We start from the raw sequence: 15,523 nt of genomic DNA on the forward strand, positions 1-15,523 counted from the left end.
TTAAAGATTGAGAATTACACTAATTTTAACTTGACACAGTGACCTAAACATTTTGTTTATGATGCAACGCACCCGAGACGCTACACAAGCATGTCTGACGCAGATGTAAACTGACGGGCTCTTAAACAAGCCCTCATAATATATCTCCAACTGATTGACAAATTCACTTGTGTAATGATTGCTGTGAACTGTATGCCAATGATTGACTTATGATCAATAATATGGTAGTAAACAATACATTGTATTCTAAAGACACTTTTTGTATTGTCTTATCAATGACTAACTCTTCTGCCACAAGAATGTAATGCATTTTAATTATCTGAATATTTTTATTATATATATATATATATATATATATATATATATATATATATATATATATATATATATAATAACTATAAAAAGAATATTATGAAGAAACATCAGCCAACAAAACCCAAAGGGTGTCTACTTTGAATAAGCTAAAATATAAGACTATTTTGAGTTGTTAAAAATTTTTGTGAAATCCACATGCATACATATGTTACTGAATACTTTTGAGGAATTTTCAAAAAGTGGATAATAGTAATGACAAAGAATAAGTACTGGTGTTTCCAAACTTTTGACAGGCAGTGAAAAAACTTTTATAATGTGTGGTTGGGCTACCTCCTCTTTGTGGATGATGTTGATGCGGGTTTTGATATAGGGGAAGGCGTGGGAGGTAGTGAGGATGGTCTTTCGTTTAAACTGTTCGTGCAGGTCACCGTGAGCTCTTCCATCGAGTGTGAATGGCGTGCAGTAGACAAAGCGTCGCAGGTTGTAGTTCTTATCAAAATAAGTGATGCGGTCCTTCATTTCATAAGTGTCGAAGTATGGTTCAACATATGTAATCTGAATAAAGGCCTGTATCAGAGAGAATGCAAAATGTTATTCTCTGTATTTAGTATTATTGTGTAATTTCAAGACAATGAATACGGTTACTAAAATGCCTTTAAGGTCACATAAGTTAAGGGCCATTCTGATAAAAAAAAGCACCTTATTTGGGTCCAATTTACACTTGTCGACTGGATTAGAGTCTTTAATGACTTCCACTTGATCCTCACCATACCTTTCACCATAGAAACTCTGTGGAATTTAGACAGACAGAATTAAGGCATTTGTAAATAATATGCCTATTGTCTCTCACACACACCCATGCGCACACAATTACAAACTATTCACTGTGTTGTACCTCAAGCCGATGTGAGATTTCTGCCAGTTTAGTGATAGCTGGCTCTTTGTACACATACTCCTGTTCATCCAAGTCACCAAACTTAGAACCATAAAATCCAACTCTGAAATAGGTGCCAAACATTCGCTTTCCATTCTGGAAGAAACAAATGTGTAAATCAATTACAAATCTGCCATCAATTAAATCTAGCACTTCAAAATACAGAGTGAAACTAGAAAAAACTAATCCTGCTGATACTCAGTGTTGACATATGCCATGGATCTGCATTCTATAAAAAAATAAATGTTTACTCTTAAGTGCAATGAGACAAACAAAACATTTTCTCTTGGCAGCAACTTGTCAAGTGACAACAGTAATGCACACATTGTCTGGTACATGTTTACATGAATAACCTGCATTCAACACTGAACATAGTGAAGCAATGAAGAGTTAAATGCATGAAAACAGATTTAACACATTTACTAATGCCTACAATATCATATGTATAGTATATGCTTCAACTTCTACACATAATTGAGAAAAAAACAAAAAACAGTAGCAAGTAAAGACTCAATGGACTGGCATCATACCAGCCTAATTCCAGTCTAAGTATCCAGTCTTTTACCACAATACGTTTTGATATACAGCTCTGGAAAAAATTTAGAGACAACTGCAAAATTATCAGTTTCTCTTATTTCTATGTATAGGTATGTGTTTGAGTAAAATAAAATGTTTTGTTTTATTCTATAAAGTGCTGATAACATTTCTCCCAAATTTCAAATAAAAATATTTTCGAGCATTTATTTGCACCCCCAAATCATCACTGATCCTCCACTAAATTCCACAGTAGGTGCAAGACACTGTGGCTTTAAGGCCCCTCCAGGTCTCCGTCTAACCATTAGATGACCATGTGGAGGATCAGTGATGATCTGGGGGTACTTCATAAAGGCTGGAATCGGGCAGATTCGTCTTTGGGAAGGATGCATGAATAAAGCCACATACAAGGTTATCCTGGAAGAAAACTTGCTTCCTTCTCAGGGAAGACTGGATTGTTTTTTCCAGAAGGACAATGCTCCATGCCACACAGCTAGGTCAAGGTGTGGATGGAGGACCACTGGATCAAGACCCTGTCTTAGCCAGCCCAATCTCCAGACCTGAACCCCATTGAAAACCTCTGGAATGTGATCAAGAGGAAGATGGATGGCCACAAGCCATCAAACAAAGCCGAGCTGCTTGAATGTTTGCACCAGGAGTGGCATAAAGTCGCCCAACAGCAATGTGAAAGACTGGTAGAGAGCATGCCAAGATGCATGAAAGTGAATGAAAATCAGGGTTATTCCACTAAATATTGCTTTCTGAACTCATTCTAAGTTAAAACATTAGTACTGTGTTGTTTAAAAATGAATATGAACTTGTTTTCTTTGCAAGTCTGAAAACACTGCATCTTTTTATGTTATTTTGACCAGTATTACTCAAACATACCAATAAATAGTACATCCAGAGAAACTGATAATTTTGCAGTGGTCTCTTAATTTTGTTCCAGAGCTGTATATTCACCAACTCATTTGATTGTGATCCTATGGTTACCCATTTGAATTTTTCCCATATGTATGTTTACACGGTTTGAGTGCATGATTCTTCACTTACGCCAAAAAGTAAAACAACAAAAAAATAAAAATAATTTCCAACTTGTTATTTTTATTGTCTTTGTTATTTAAAGAAAGTTGTGGTTGAAAAGAAAGCATCTCCACATCAGACACAAAACCTAATTGAAAAAACATGATAGTTTTAGCCAAGTTTGAGAATAGTGGTGCAAGAGGCAGTTTTGAACGTGGTGGGACATTTCTCAGAGAAATGTATTAGCAAAGATGGACATAACAAGAGCAAGACCGGAGAAATTCTGATGTTCTTAAACAGTAAGTCAACAATTGTTCTCAAAAGAAGAGAGAGACAGATAGCAGAGCCAAAGAGAATATTTAGTTTGTAGCATCGGGAGAGTGTGCATGTGCCACTGTAGCCTATGTATACAGAATGCCATATCGGAATAGTTGAAAAATTAGTATGTACTGAGGCGGACTTTGAAAGACATCAAGTATAAAAAGTGGTGGATGTTACATGTACAGGGCCAGGAACATGTCTAGGTGCTCTACATACAGAAAGTGAAGTGTCAATAATGTGCAGGTGAGGGCTGAGCAAAAGCAGACCAACTATGGAGCAAATTCTCTGACTGCACTAATCAATTTATCTTGCTTACAACAGAGAACCTGAATGTAATATGTTCATAATCCAGGCATCATTTTCCAAATTCCATGACAATTGGTTCTATTTTTAGGTTAGTTTCACCCCCAAAATACAATTCTGCCATCATTTACTCGTCCTTAAGTTATTCCAAACCTGTAGTCATACAGGTTTAAACTCCTGAGACCAGAGTGTGACTGTGCATTTTTAATTTCCATTTTTGATTTGATTTTATCTGGCAGCACCTAATAAACATGCAGAAATAAATAAATAAAAATAATAGAGCAAAATGTTTACCTAAAAATGTATGGCAACATATGTGGACAGCGGGACTAAGTTGTGAAATCTTAAACAATACCAAGCTATAGAAAGTTTTTTTTTATCAAAACGTTTATTATGTTTCCAGGAGTGTTGGTTATTCAGGTTACTGAGAAGTTACAGACATTACATTAGAAATTAGCATAATTAATTCTGATTCAAAGTAATGGCCAGCATCATCTATTCACTGCCAACCATGTTAAAATAAAATAATACATTATAAATCTCTGAATATATGTGCTGATTTCCAATGTCCCATGTCTGCCAAACCTGTTGAGTGGTCCAAACATCATCATCAGCATAAAACTAAAGTTTTGGTGGGATTTTAGGAGTGAATGCACTTAGCTGCATATGAAAGATATAGGATGCTCCTTTGCTCCCTATTTAGTGAATGACTAAACCTCCAGTGTGCTGTCTGTCAGTTCAAAATGCAACTTATATTCATCCTAACTCCATATAAAGCCTCTGAAAGCAACATTTTCAGCTTTTCACAATGTGATAAGGCACAGTAAATATAGGATTTCTAAGGAAACACACACAATGAAGTACACATTGGTTTACACTGTGTTTAGCAGTGTGGCGTTTCATAATATATCACTCAAATGAAAGAAAACTGCACATTGGATGAGTCATATATCTATCTCCTAAGAGACAAAAACATTAAATATATTGTCATTACACAAAACAGTTATCAGTCGTCTAAGATGGCTCAGCCCCAATCTGGTTCATTGCAATCGCTTTTCCAATCATAAAGCTACAGATTTAAACTCTAAAACTATGAACTTACCACAAGACACAATAATTAAAGTGGGAAGAGGAGGGGTCAGCAACCAGGGAAATAAAAACAAGAAAACAGAACATATTTAAACTCCTCGAAAGACTAACAAAACACACACATACAGTACACACAAAACAAACAGCAATACTACCAAACACCTCAAATAAATACTTTACAAAGAAAAAATAAACACACACACGCACACACACGCACAAAGACTAAAACCCAACAATAAACATGCAATGAGAAAAAGGCAGGAAAAAAACAAGTTCACTTCTGTATTAATGGACAGGTAAGAGAGTGCATTTCTGGTATAAAGCTACAATAATGGGTCAAATATGAAGGTTTTGGTGAGTCAGTGCCATGCAACATTCCACGTGAAAGTGAGATTAATCCTAGTTGACACAAACACTGGTGCAAATGAGAACTCAGGGGTCGATTTAGTTTTAAATGAAACAATAGCTCAATTTCGAGAGAAAGTATGCTAAACGATGTCACTTGGAAGCAATGTTTTGAACTGAACACCACCATGACATGCCCCTATAGGAGAAAAAAAAAGTTTAACTGGCATATTCATCAGAAGGAACATTCTTGCCCTAATTCTTTGTTTTTTATTCATTTTTCAGTTGATTTTGTTATGTCTAGTTGCATGTCTTACATTAATTGCACCCTGTGCATTTGAAACACTGGTGCAAATAAAAAACAAGGGGTCAGTTATTTTTAAATGAAACAATAGGTCATTATGAAAGAAAGTATGCTGAAAGACTTCATTTGGAGAATATATGATGTTTCGAACTAAAATCCACCATGAAATACCCATTTAGGAGAAGAAGCATCAAGATTTATGCTAGCATACTCTCCATTAACAACAATCCAACAATTATTTTGGTTATTGCTGTCTACATGTCTCGCATAAATCGAACCCTGTGCTTTTGAGACATGCCAAGACGACGTTGATGCCAGTGCTGATGAAAGAGAGAAATGGATGTGGAAGTGAAATGATGCATTCATGAATAAATCTGTCATTAGTGTCACACAGTGGCTCCCATGCATGGCCTGCCAAAATTGACAATGTTAGCTTCTCCTCAAGAAAGAGGGGAGAGAGGAAGATGAGCAGAGAAGGAGGGGCGCTGCTGTCCACACACCACTGACAGCAGTCCCACAGAAAGAGAGATGAAGGAATGGACGAAGAAAATAAAATGTCCATTAAAAGGTTAATGGGTCAAATTCATAGCAAAGAGAGTCATGATAAATGCCCACAGCTTGCACATATGGGCTAAGCATTAACCATGAAGTTCAGCACCTACCTCCCAGCCTGTGCTCTGTATGACAGAGAGAATACAGCAAAAATCAAAATACGCAGGTCACAGTAACCCCCATTCAGAAGCCCTGACTGACTCACAAACTACAAAACACGGTGGGAAACACTGACACTTGTTTCCCACAACTGATATTTATAGAGCGCAACAGTGCCTGCCCACTTTTTCAGCATTCTTGGTACTTGAGGTATTTTCCCCATTCATTTCTTCCATAGGGATTTTTTTTTTTTTTAAATGTGCCATTAAAGAGTTCTAAGACATGAACCAAAACAACCAGCTCTAATTAAGCTAAGCTGAATTACAATGTTATAAAGTTTTATTTGAAGCAAAAGAGTATTTAAATGATTGGACAAAGAGATAACTGTGTTAGACATAAGATAAAAGGTTGAATTAAAACAATGGAAAAATATAAAACTATTGATTTAATGTTGTTGATTAAAAGTATAAAAATAATATATATTAAGAAAGTTGCAAATATTCAAAATATGTACAAAAACATAAGTAGTTTGAAAATGTAGGGAGATTGACTCCACGTCCTTCTGCAGGTGTTTTATCACGACTCTCTGATTGGTGGATCTTCTTCTTCAGGATCATGGGTAGTGTGGTTTCCCACCTGGAATTCCACTATTAACCAAGATTTTTTTATTTTTAAGTTGAAATAACGTGGACTGATGGCTTCAAATGTACCAACGTATATTCCATCGATTACCAACCTTGGAGCTCAATTATTTATTAGATGGAGAAAATAAAAAGGATTCTTATTTTCGGAGCTTGACTGTTGCGCTCTATTACTCCATGTAGACTTTTCATCACTACACACTGGTATTAACTACTGCATGCAAGAATCTAAAGAAGTTGAGGTTTTTTTTAGCACATTGCTATGTGGTTGCTAGGGTGTTATGGATGGTTGATTACTGAAGTCAGAAGAGTCTACCCCCAAGTCTTCATGATATTGTAATATTACCTAATTCACTGTCTATTAATTTAATTGTTTGTTTGTTTATTTTGTCTACCAGGTGAAAATTTAAATTGCAGCATGATTGCTTAGATTATCATGCTCCTCATGATTTAAGGTAGGAATCATGTCCGTAACACAAACAAGGCAAGACGAGTTATGTGCCAAAGTTTAGTGCTTCAGGATAGTTTTTTTATATCCCTAATATATAATGTCCAAGACATACCATCTTCTAAAAGAACAAACATGTCTCTCTTGTTAACATGTAAGAATCTCTTCTAGCATCTAAATGGCTTTTGTTGACTAAACATTTGGTGAACTACACAACCTTCAGTAATGTGTTTTTCAAGTTATGTCACGAGTCTGTACACAAGTATAATGTTGCAAACTTTGTGAGACATGTCCATTCACATACGAGTTGGCAGGTTGTTGCATTGTACTAATAGTGCAATAATACAAAGTCCTGTTGTCTTGCGCCTGTTGCACATAGCACGCCGAAGCAGAGTAGAAGGAGCGCATTTTTTCTCTTCTGCGCCCATGGTAACAGGTTCGAGTTATCGCATCGGAAGCAGAAGCAGTGCAGCAGAGCATGGCAGAAGCATTGCAGCTTCGACACAGAGTCTATTTTTGCTGTGTTCTTCACAATGAATTAAAGGGATACAGTAGTTCACCAAAAAATGATAATTCTCTTGTCATTCACTCACTCTTGTGCAATCCAAATGTGTATGACTTTCTTTCTTCTGCAGAACACAAACAAAAATATTTGTTAAAATATCTCAGCTCTGTTGGTCCTCACAATGGAAATAAATGGTGGCCAGAACTGTGAAGCCAGAACGTAGAAATTTCATTTTTGGGTGAACTATCCCTTTAACAGCAACACAGCTGAGTGCTAACAGCTGTGGGAAACAAATGCACAAGACAGCCAATGTGGAAGAAAATTCAGGACTTATCTTAAGTCTTGTTTTTGCGATTGATGACACAAGATTGATTGTAGAGAAACGAAGCGCTCTTATGACCTCAACTTACTTTTAATTAATCATCGTCCTCCCCCTACCCATTCCAATTCCACTGAATCACTAGTGGATTTGGGTATAGGCGACATGGGCAAGCGCTCAGGGCGGCATCTTGTCGGCATTGCCGGGGGGCGGCACGGGGCACCCGCACAAAAACAATTCGGAATGGTGACATTTGTGCAATCAGTTTTCTATTGCTCATTTGCACGTCACTTCAATGATATCATGTCAACCTTGTTGGAGTGGGTGCCCTGATTCTAGTTTTTTTCTAGTTCGCCCAGGGCACCATACAAGCTAGAACCGCCACTGCACTGAATGATGCTTATTGCGTTGGCAGTCACTATATGACAGAATTCTACAAGACTACATTAGGTCACACCAGCATCATGTAAATAAGATTCCATGATGATCAAGTTTGTAATACTTATCGATAGCTCACTCATGATAACCATTTTATAACTTAATTATAACTTTTAACACGCTCCCAGTGAAAATGCACACGCGTTGTTTGCAGCTCAAATTGTCCTGACATCCTGCTTCATTGCTGCTCACGCACTGCTTTGGCGTACTGTGTGCAACAGGTGTTATACTGCGACAGTTGGAAAACAGACTAAACTGGGCATGTATTTAGGATTCAAAACAGTGGAAATATGTTTTTTAATACAAGCATGTACCTGGTGCACAATTTTTCCAAAGGCTTCCTGAAGTTTACCATGAATAGTGGACAGCTTCTTGGCATCCCTGTTGGCCTCATGAACAGGGATGAGTACTTTGTACACTTCGTTCACTGCTTCGTACATGCCAGCCTAGAGACAAATGATAAAAATAATTATGTGCAATACTCATTAAATTCAGCTGATACGTTTTTTTCAGTTGCAATGCTGATATAAACTCACCGACCACTTTATTAGGTACACCTGCCCACCTAAATATTAATGCGATTATCTAATCAGCCAATCGTGTGGCAGCAGTGCAATGCATAAAATCATTCAGATATGGGTAAGGAGCTTCAGTTAATGTTCACATCAACCATCAGAATGGAGAATTATTTTGTATTTCGACCATGGCATGACGAGTATGGTTTGAGTATTTCTGTAATTGCTGATCTCCTGGGATGTTAACACACAATAGTCTCTAGAGTTTGCTCAGAAGGTTGCTAAAAACAAAACAAAAAAAAAACACAGTAAATGGCAGTTCTGTGGATGGAAACACCTTGTTAATGAGAGAGGTCAACGGAGAATGGCCAGACTGGTTATAGCAGACAGATAGGCTACAGTGAATCAGATAACCACTATGCACAATTGTAGTGAGCAGAATAGCATCTCAGAATGCACAACACGTTGAACCATGAGGCGGATGGGCTACAACAGCAGAAGTCCACGTCGGCCACTTTATTAAGACCACAGAACCATTCCCAGTAAAGTGCATCTAAAGGCCAGTTTGGCCGATGGTCAACACAATGCAATATAATATTTTTTTAATGTTTGTTGAAGTTACACAGAATTGCTGAAATTAAATATCTATATTAATTGGTTTGAACAATATTTCCATCTATCAAACATTCATGCAGTAGAACAGTGCAAGTGCACCGCAGCAGCTATCTACAAGCAAAATGTCTTTAAAACCAAATAGTATATGACTCACTATAGAAAAGGAGGCTGCAGCCTGTTCCAGCAACCCAACCAATCCCGCCTCAGTGAAGTACTTCCCCGAGCAGATACCCTCCTCATCTGGGGACACCACGTCATCTGATACTGCTGATTCCTCCAGCACATTTGAAGAAATATTCTGTGGCGTGAGAAGGAATTAATTAATATAGTGTTATTTTAAAATAAATTACTTATGATTCCTTTTATGTGCCAGAGAGAGCGGCAGTAACCTGAAAGGTGACACAGCCCACAGGCAGGTACTTGCGGTCCTCAAGCATGCTGAGGTACTCAGCCACCAAGGCGGCGCTGTGTACTAAGCACTGGGCTGCCTCTGCATGGTTATTCCTCTCTGAATGCTTCCCAGCCATATTCTGCAGCCAGGTAAGACGTAAGTCTGGTGAAGTTTGATAGCCCTTAGCAATCCTACAAAATTGAAAGAAGATTTTTAACTAAATACTGAAGCAAACTATGATTTCCTGCATGTTTTGAACAGTTACAGTAAATCCAAAGAAAGTTGTATGACTTTGTATTATTTTTTTGTACATATAAAGACCTTAATGGAATAGTTCACCCATAAATGAAAATTCTGTCATTATTCACTTACCCTGATGCCACCCCAGATGTGTAAGTCAGTCTTTCTTCAGCGGAACACAAATAAAGATTTTTAGAAGATGACAGAGCTTTGTCAGAACCTTATAATGGAAGTACAAGGGTGCCAGCACTTTGACGGTCAAAAGTCACATTTAGGCAGCCCAAAAGTAATCCAAGCGACTCCAGTCAATCATTGAATGTCTTCTGAAGCTAATCTTTATTTGTGTTCTGCTTACGAAAGATAGACATACACATCTGGGATGGCATCATGGTAAGTGAATAATGAGAGAATTTTCATTTTTGGGTGAACTATTCACTTTTATGAAGTCAGTTACAGTTATTTTAATCAAGAGTTTACCTTGGGCTGCACTTCTCTATTCTTTCAATTAACAATTGTTACATTAAGACCATTCAGCAACTGTAATGCAAACAACAGTACCTGTACATCAGATCAATCAGCATTTCTGGATCTTCCTGATGTTCCTTCATTTTTACTGTGTCTGACAGAATCATGTGCAGGTTAAACACCAGGTCTTGAACCTAATATCCAAAGCCATAATTAGTGCCCCATGTCCATGACCTAGTGATAGATACTAAAAGTGATTTAAACAAGAAGTACATTAATTGGCCTGACCTGGTCAGGAAAGGTGGTTTCTCTGAGCTCCAGGTCTTCTTCTGCATAAGTGAGGATGGTCTTGAGCGAGCGGCGCAGAAACTCCTCATTGAAGTTCTGGGATGTACCCACCAGTGATGAAAGAGACATAGTCACCTGCATTTTCACTCGAGCAAAGTTCTGAAGAAGACAGAATGAAGATGCACACACAAGATAAAGCCACTCACATATTAGCATAGGAGTCTAAATACTGTCTAAAGAGAAAATGTTTATATTATAAATAATTATAATAATAATATATACAGTATATATGATCTTCAGTGTATTCGACAATCAGGAATTTTTAGTTATATACAATATTATATATTTAGTTAAATCCATATCTTCAGAAGCGATATCTTTCTCCACTTTCACTTCCATCTTTTGTTTTTGGTGATTCGCATCCTACGTTCATATCACCACATACTGGGCAAAGACATAAATAATGATTTTTTTCTCACCCATCCCTCTCATATCGCTTCAGTAAATATGGATTTAACAACTGGAGTATGGATTACTTTTATGCTGCCTTTATGTGCTTTTTTGAACTTCAAAAAGTTTGGTACCCATTCACTTGCATTGTAAGGACCTACAGAGCTGAAATTTCTAAAAACTGAATTTGTGTTCAGCAGAAAAAAGAAACTCATGCATATCTGGGATGGCATAAAGATGAATAAATGATGAGATTTTTTGGGGGGGTGAACGATCCCTTTAAAACTGATACAGAAAGATGAACAGGAGCATTCCTATATATAACTGTAAGTGCATTTGGACACAAACAACATAATATATATGGCAGTTAGCACAGACTTTGTGTACAGTTTGTGTATGCTTCTCACATTTCCGATCTCAAAGTTCTGTCTCATGAGGAGGTAGAGAGAGGCGCTGGCATGGGCTCTGATGGTGCTGATGCTACTGCTACAATTTCTCAGGAGACGCAGGCACAAGTCAGCACACTGCTCTGTCTCTTCCTCAAACAGAAGCTCTGGAAACTAAACAAACCAGAGCCACAGATAATTAAACACTATGTAACAAGAGGTGAAATTCATTGACAATATAACACCAATTAAGACAGAATTTTCATGAAATAACAATAAGATGGAGCTCTACAAGATCAAACTATTACAGACTGCATTTTAATCACTCTAAATAAAGGAAAATATTTAAGTACCAGTTATGTCACTTTTTGCTTACAAGATTATCAGTTAAAATGTATCACAAAAAGGTTCAGTTTTTAAATACCATTTCTTTTAATAATAGCGTTATTCCTGATTTAGTGTAAAATGTGAAGAAAATTCATATAAAAATTATTGCATATATTATCAGATAAACCAACACAAAATAATGCCTCACCTTCGACACAAGAGCTCTCTGTGTAGCAAAGCAGTGTTGCAAATAGAGGGCACTTTGGTTGCATGCCATACTGTGTAGAAGGACCTTTAGAACGCCTCCAAGAATACTTTCTTTGGACTCCGTCACTGAAACAGTCTATATGGTGCACATACATTTTTATATGGGCTAAATTAGTTTTAATAAATAGACTCAATATTATAATACTGACAGTAATAGTGAAGATAATTACCTGAACTATTATTTCAAGCGTATCCAATATGATAAGATTAGCTTCAGTCGCCAGATTGCCATCAATAATTGCTTCATGCTCAAGCTCAGCCCTGGTCCTAGTAAACAATGTGGTAAAGCACAGTCAGAATGCAGCAAAACACCGGTCACAACAGCGAGGTGACCCTTGAATGCCACAGCAATCGCCACAAAAGCATTCAAGTGAGTGTATACAGAGTTGGAGGACTGTCCTTTGTATACAGACCAAAAACATTTATTAATTTGAACAATAATTAAACTTGGTGAGTCATATGGACTTAATCTTTACACTATAATAAAGATAAATCAGATTATTAAAATTTTAGTTTGCGCAAAAATTCAGTTCCTAATAATTTCTAACAGACTTAGAAACCATAGATACTAATCATGGTAGTGAAGAGCTAGGCATGGTTTAACCTATGGTTACCATGAACTTATCATTAGAAATATCATTGTTAAAACTATGGATACTTTGGAAGAACTATGGTACATTTTCCTAATTATGGACCAAGCTATCCATCTGTGTAAAATCTGTACTCTTGTGCACTCTGATTGTTGGAAAACGTAAGTTGTTTTGTTTGCCTTCAGAAATTCCAAGACATGACCTTAGTTTCATCAGTAGGAGCCTGATGAAAGGAATCTGTAAAGAAGATCCAACTTAGTCACACTGTTAGAAGATTTCAATTTAGCCATATAAAATCAGGTGTTAATTTTTTCCACAGATGTTACTGTTGTTAATATCATAATTTTCATCCCAACATCAAAATCAATGCTGCACTATCATTTAAATGCACATAACATGTAATATTATTGGTATTTGCATGGGTGCTACCAAAGCAGGTACTGGTGCCACATTTTAAACAGGCCCATTTAGGGCACAAATTAACACTAATGTGACCCCGGCTGAATACCGCGTTTTAAGTTATTCTTTGACCAACAAGAGTTAATACGGGTCTGCCGTTGCGGGCTTGTGGACGCATGCAAAACAGCACCGCTGCTGAAATAAATCCTAGGGGAAACATTGGAAACATTTTTTAAATGGATTACTTGGACCGAATAAATAAGAAAAGCAGCCACTTAGTGCAAAGCATACAGATGGGAACTCCTTCAATACTGTTTAAAAAGCATCCCAGGGTGATAGCTCAAGAAGTTAGTTGAGAAAATGCCAAGAGTACATTTCTGCAAAATCTAGGCAAAGTGTATACATAGAATACATAAAAATATAAAAGTTTTGATTTATTTAGTCACAACATAATTCAAATAATTGCAATTCTATTATTCCATAGTTGTGATGAATTTACTATTATTCTAAAATGTGATATTTTTTTTATAAATTATAAATAAATAAAGAATGAGTAAGTGACCCTAAACTTTTGAACGGTAGTGTAAATATAATATATATATATACACACACATGGCCTAATGAGCTTACAAACCTATCCAAGAAGGGTTCCCGACTTCTCCCATTGCGCAGTAGGGTTCCCTTAAACCTGCATGGTACATGATTCGTTCAAAAGAGGCAAAACACAAGCTTTCTCATCATAGCATATGCCAAAGTAGGAGCGAAGGACAGAGCCATCCCCTGTCACAGACCTCAATATGGCTGATTTGTTAAAAGCAAACAGGTTGGTCTGTGGTACCATGTTTTTTTTTTAAAACATGGCATAATAATGTATTGTATATATAAACAAAATGCTTTAGGTATAAGTTTTGAATTTGATACTCATCTAATTAAATAAATAACTTTGCCCACAGTGGCTCCAGGAGATAGAGTGGTGTTTTCAAAGGAGTACCATAGTGATTCTGAATTCCATCTATATGGGTGAGCCACTGCATGGCGATTTGTCTAAGAAAGGTTTGAAGGAACTTATGCACATACTGCCAGTTTAAATCCTGCCAGGCACTTGGCCTTTTGAAAAAGGGACCCATGTGATTACAACATGTAACACATTTTTTTATAATTTCTTTGGTTCCTGGGTAATAAGTTTTATTTCCTAATTGCTTATGCCTCAAAAGTATAGCAAATGGATATTATTTCCTACAAATTTTGCTTTTGTGACCAGGACAGTAATATTAAAATTTTTTGCTAAAAAGTACTCTGTGGAAGCACCTGCTAAGATGTGTGAGGCCAACAAGGCATATTTCGGCATGCCTGTCGGGGATCAAGACAAACACTGGGCACCTCATTTCACCTGCGAGCACTGCAAAAAAAAAAATCTAGAAGGTAAAATGTACAATTGTTACTTGTAATTTTATGTTATTACATTTTTTAATTTTTTAAATTGTACAATTTTTTAATTTTGTTTTTGCTATGCCTTTGGGACAACAGGGACACCAAGGCTCACTACCACAGGTGAGACTGGCCAGCAGCAGACCGAGTTCTCTGTGGGGAATAACAACATCAAGTGAGAGCCACTGGTGGACCCCCGGAAGGTGCAGATGCCACCATTGCACATCAGATTGGGCCTTATGAAACAATTTGTTAGAGCTCTAGATAAGGAGTCGGCAGCCTTCTAGTACCTTCAAGACTTCTTCCTTAAGCTGTCTGAGGCAAAGGCCAAAGCCGGTGTCTTCATCGGACCGCAGATTAAGAAGATCCTGGAGTGAAATTAATTACCCTAGTAGCACACTAGTAAGGAGAAAGCAGCTTGGAACAGCTTTGTCACAGTGGTTCGGGGCTTCCTGGACAATCACAAGGCCAAAAACTATGTGGAGCTGGTTGAGACTCAGGTGAAGAACTACGGCACAATGGGCTGTAGGATGTCCCTCAAAGTCCATTTCCTTGATGCTCATCTTGATAAATTCAAGGAGAACATGGGAGCATACTCGGAGGAGCAAGGCAAGCGCAAGGCAAGGCAATACTGGACTTTGAACGCCGCTACCAAGGACAGTATAATGAGAACATGACGAGAGACTACATTTGGGGGCTTATTAGTGAAAGTGATAATTGTAAATCTCGAAAAACTAATTCTAAATCTTTTGTAGACATTTATGTATTACTTTAGTATAAATGCATGTTAATTTGGATTCATATGTTGTTTTTTCTGAATTTATGTGAACAAAAAGACACAAATTCACCCGTTTCCTCATTGGAAATAGGTACATTTAAAAATATCACTGTCCTGGTCACAAAAGCAAAGTTTATGGGGTATATTATAGCAATTTTCTATACTTTACTAAGCAATTAGGAAATAACACTTACTACCCAGGAACAAAAATTTT

At 37.1% G+C, this 15,523-nt stretch overlaps 1 protein-coding gene across 19 annotated transcripts in view; it reads right to left on the reverse strand.

Moving 5' to 3' along the window:
- LOC127646400 (dedicator of cytokinesis protein 7) overlaps positions 1–15,523 on the reverse strand; it is an 80,233-nt gene that overhangs the window by 7,094 nt on the left and 57,616 nt on the right. For 6 of the 19 annotated variants that reach the window (XM_052130008.1, XM_052130006.1, XM_052129999.1 and 3 more), the window contains 13 exons: positions 13,738–13,791; positions 12,285–12,381; positions 12,056–12,190; positions 11,542–11,694; positions 10,685–10,843; positions 10,490–10,590; positions 9,690–9,882; positions 9,455–9,598; positions 8,485–8,616; positions 5,831–5,845; positions 1,211–1,345; positions 1,015–1,104; positions 646–882 (listed from right to left, as the gene is read on the reverse strand). In XM_052130008.1, the coding sequence (XP_051985968.1) occupies positions 646–882; positions 1,015–1,104; positions 1,211–1,345; positions 5,831–5,845; positions 8,485–8,616; positions 9,455–9,598; positions 9,690–9,882; positions 10,490–10,590; positions 10,685–10,843; positions 11,542–11,694; positions 12,056–12,190; positions 12,285–12,381; positions 13,738–13,791 (1,645 nt within the window). The remainder of the gene's footprint in view (positions 1–645; positions 883–1,014; positions 1,105–1,210; positions 1,346–5,830; positions 5,846–8,484; positions 8,617–9,454; positions 9,599–9,689; positions 9,883–10,489; positions 10,591–10,684; positions 10,844–11,541; positions 11,695–12,055; positions 12,191–12,284; positions 12,382–13,737; positions 13,792–15,523) is intronic. The other 13 variants (XM_052130007.1, XM_052130003.1, XM_052130001.1 and 10 more) reach the window with 5 other exon arrangements.

This window comes from Xyrauchen texanus, chromosome 7 (assembly GCF_025860055.1).
Source record: "Xyrauchen texanus isolate HMW12.3.18 chromosome 7, RBS_HiC_50CHRs, whole genome shotgun sequence".
Taxonomy (NCBI): domain Eukaryota; kingdom Metazoa; phylum Chordata; class Actinopteri; order Cypriniformes; family Catostomidae; genus Xyrauchen; species Xyrauchen texanus.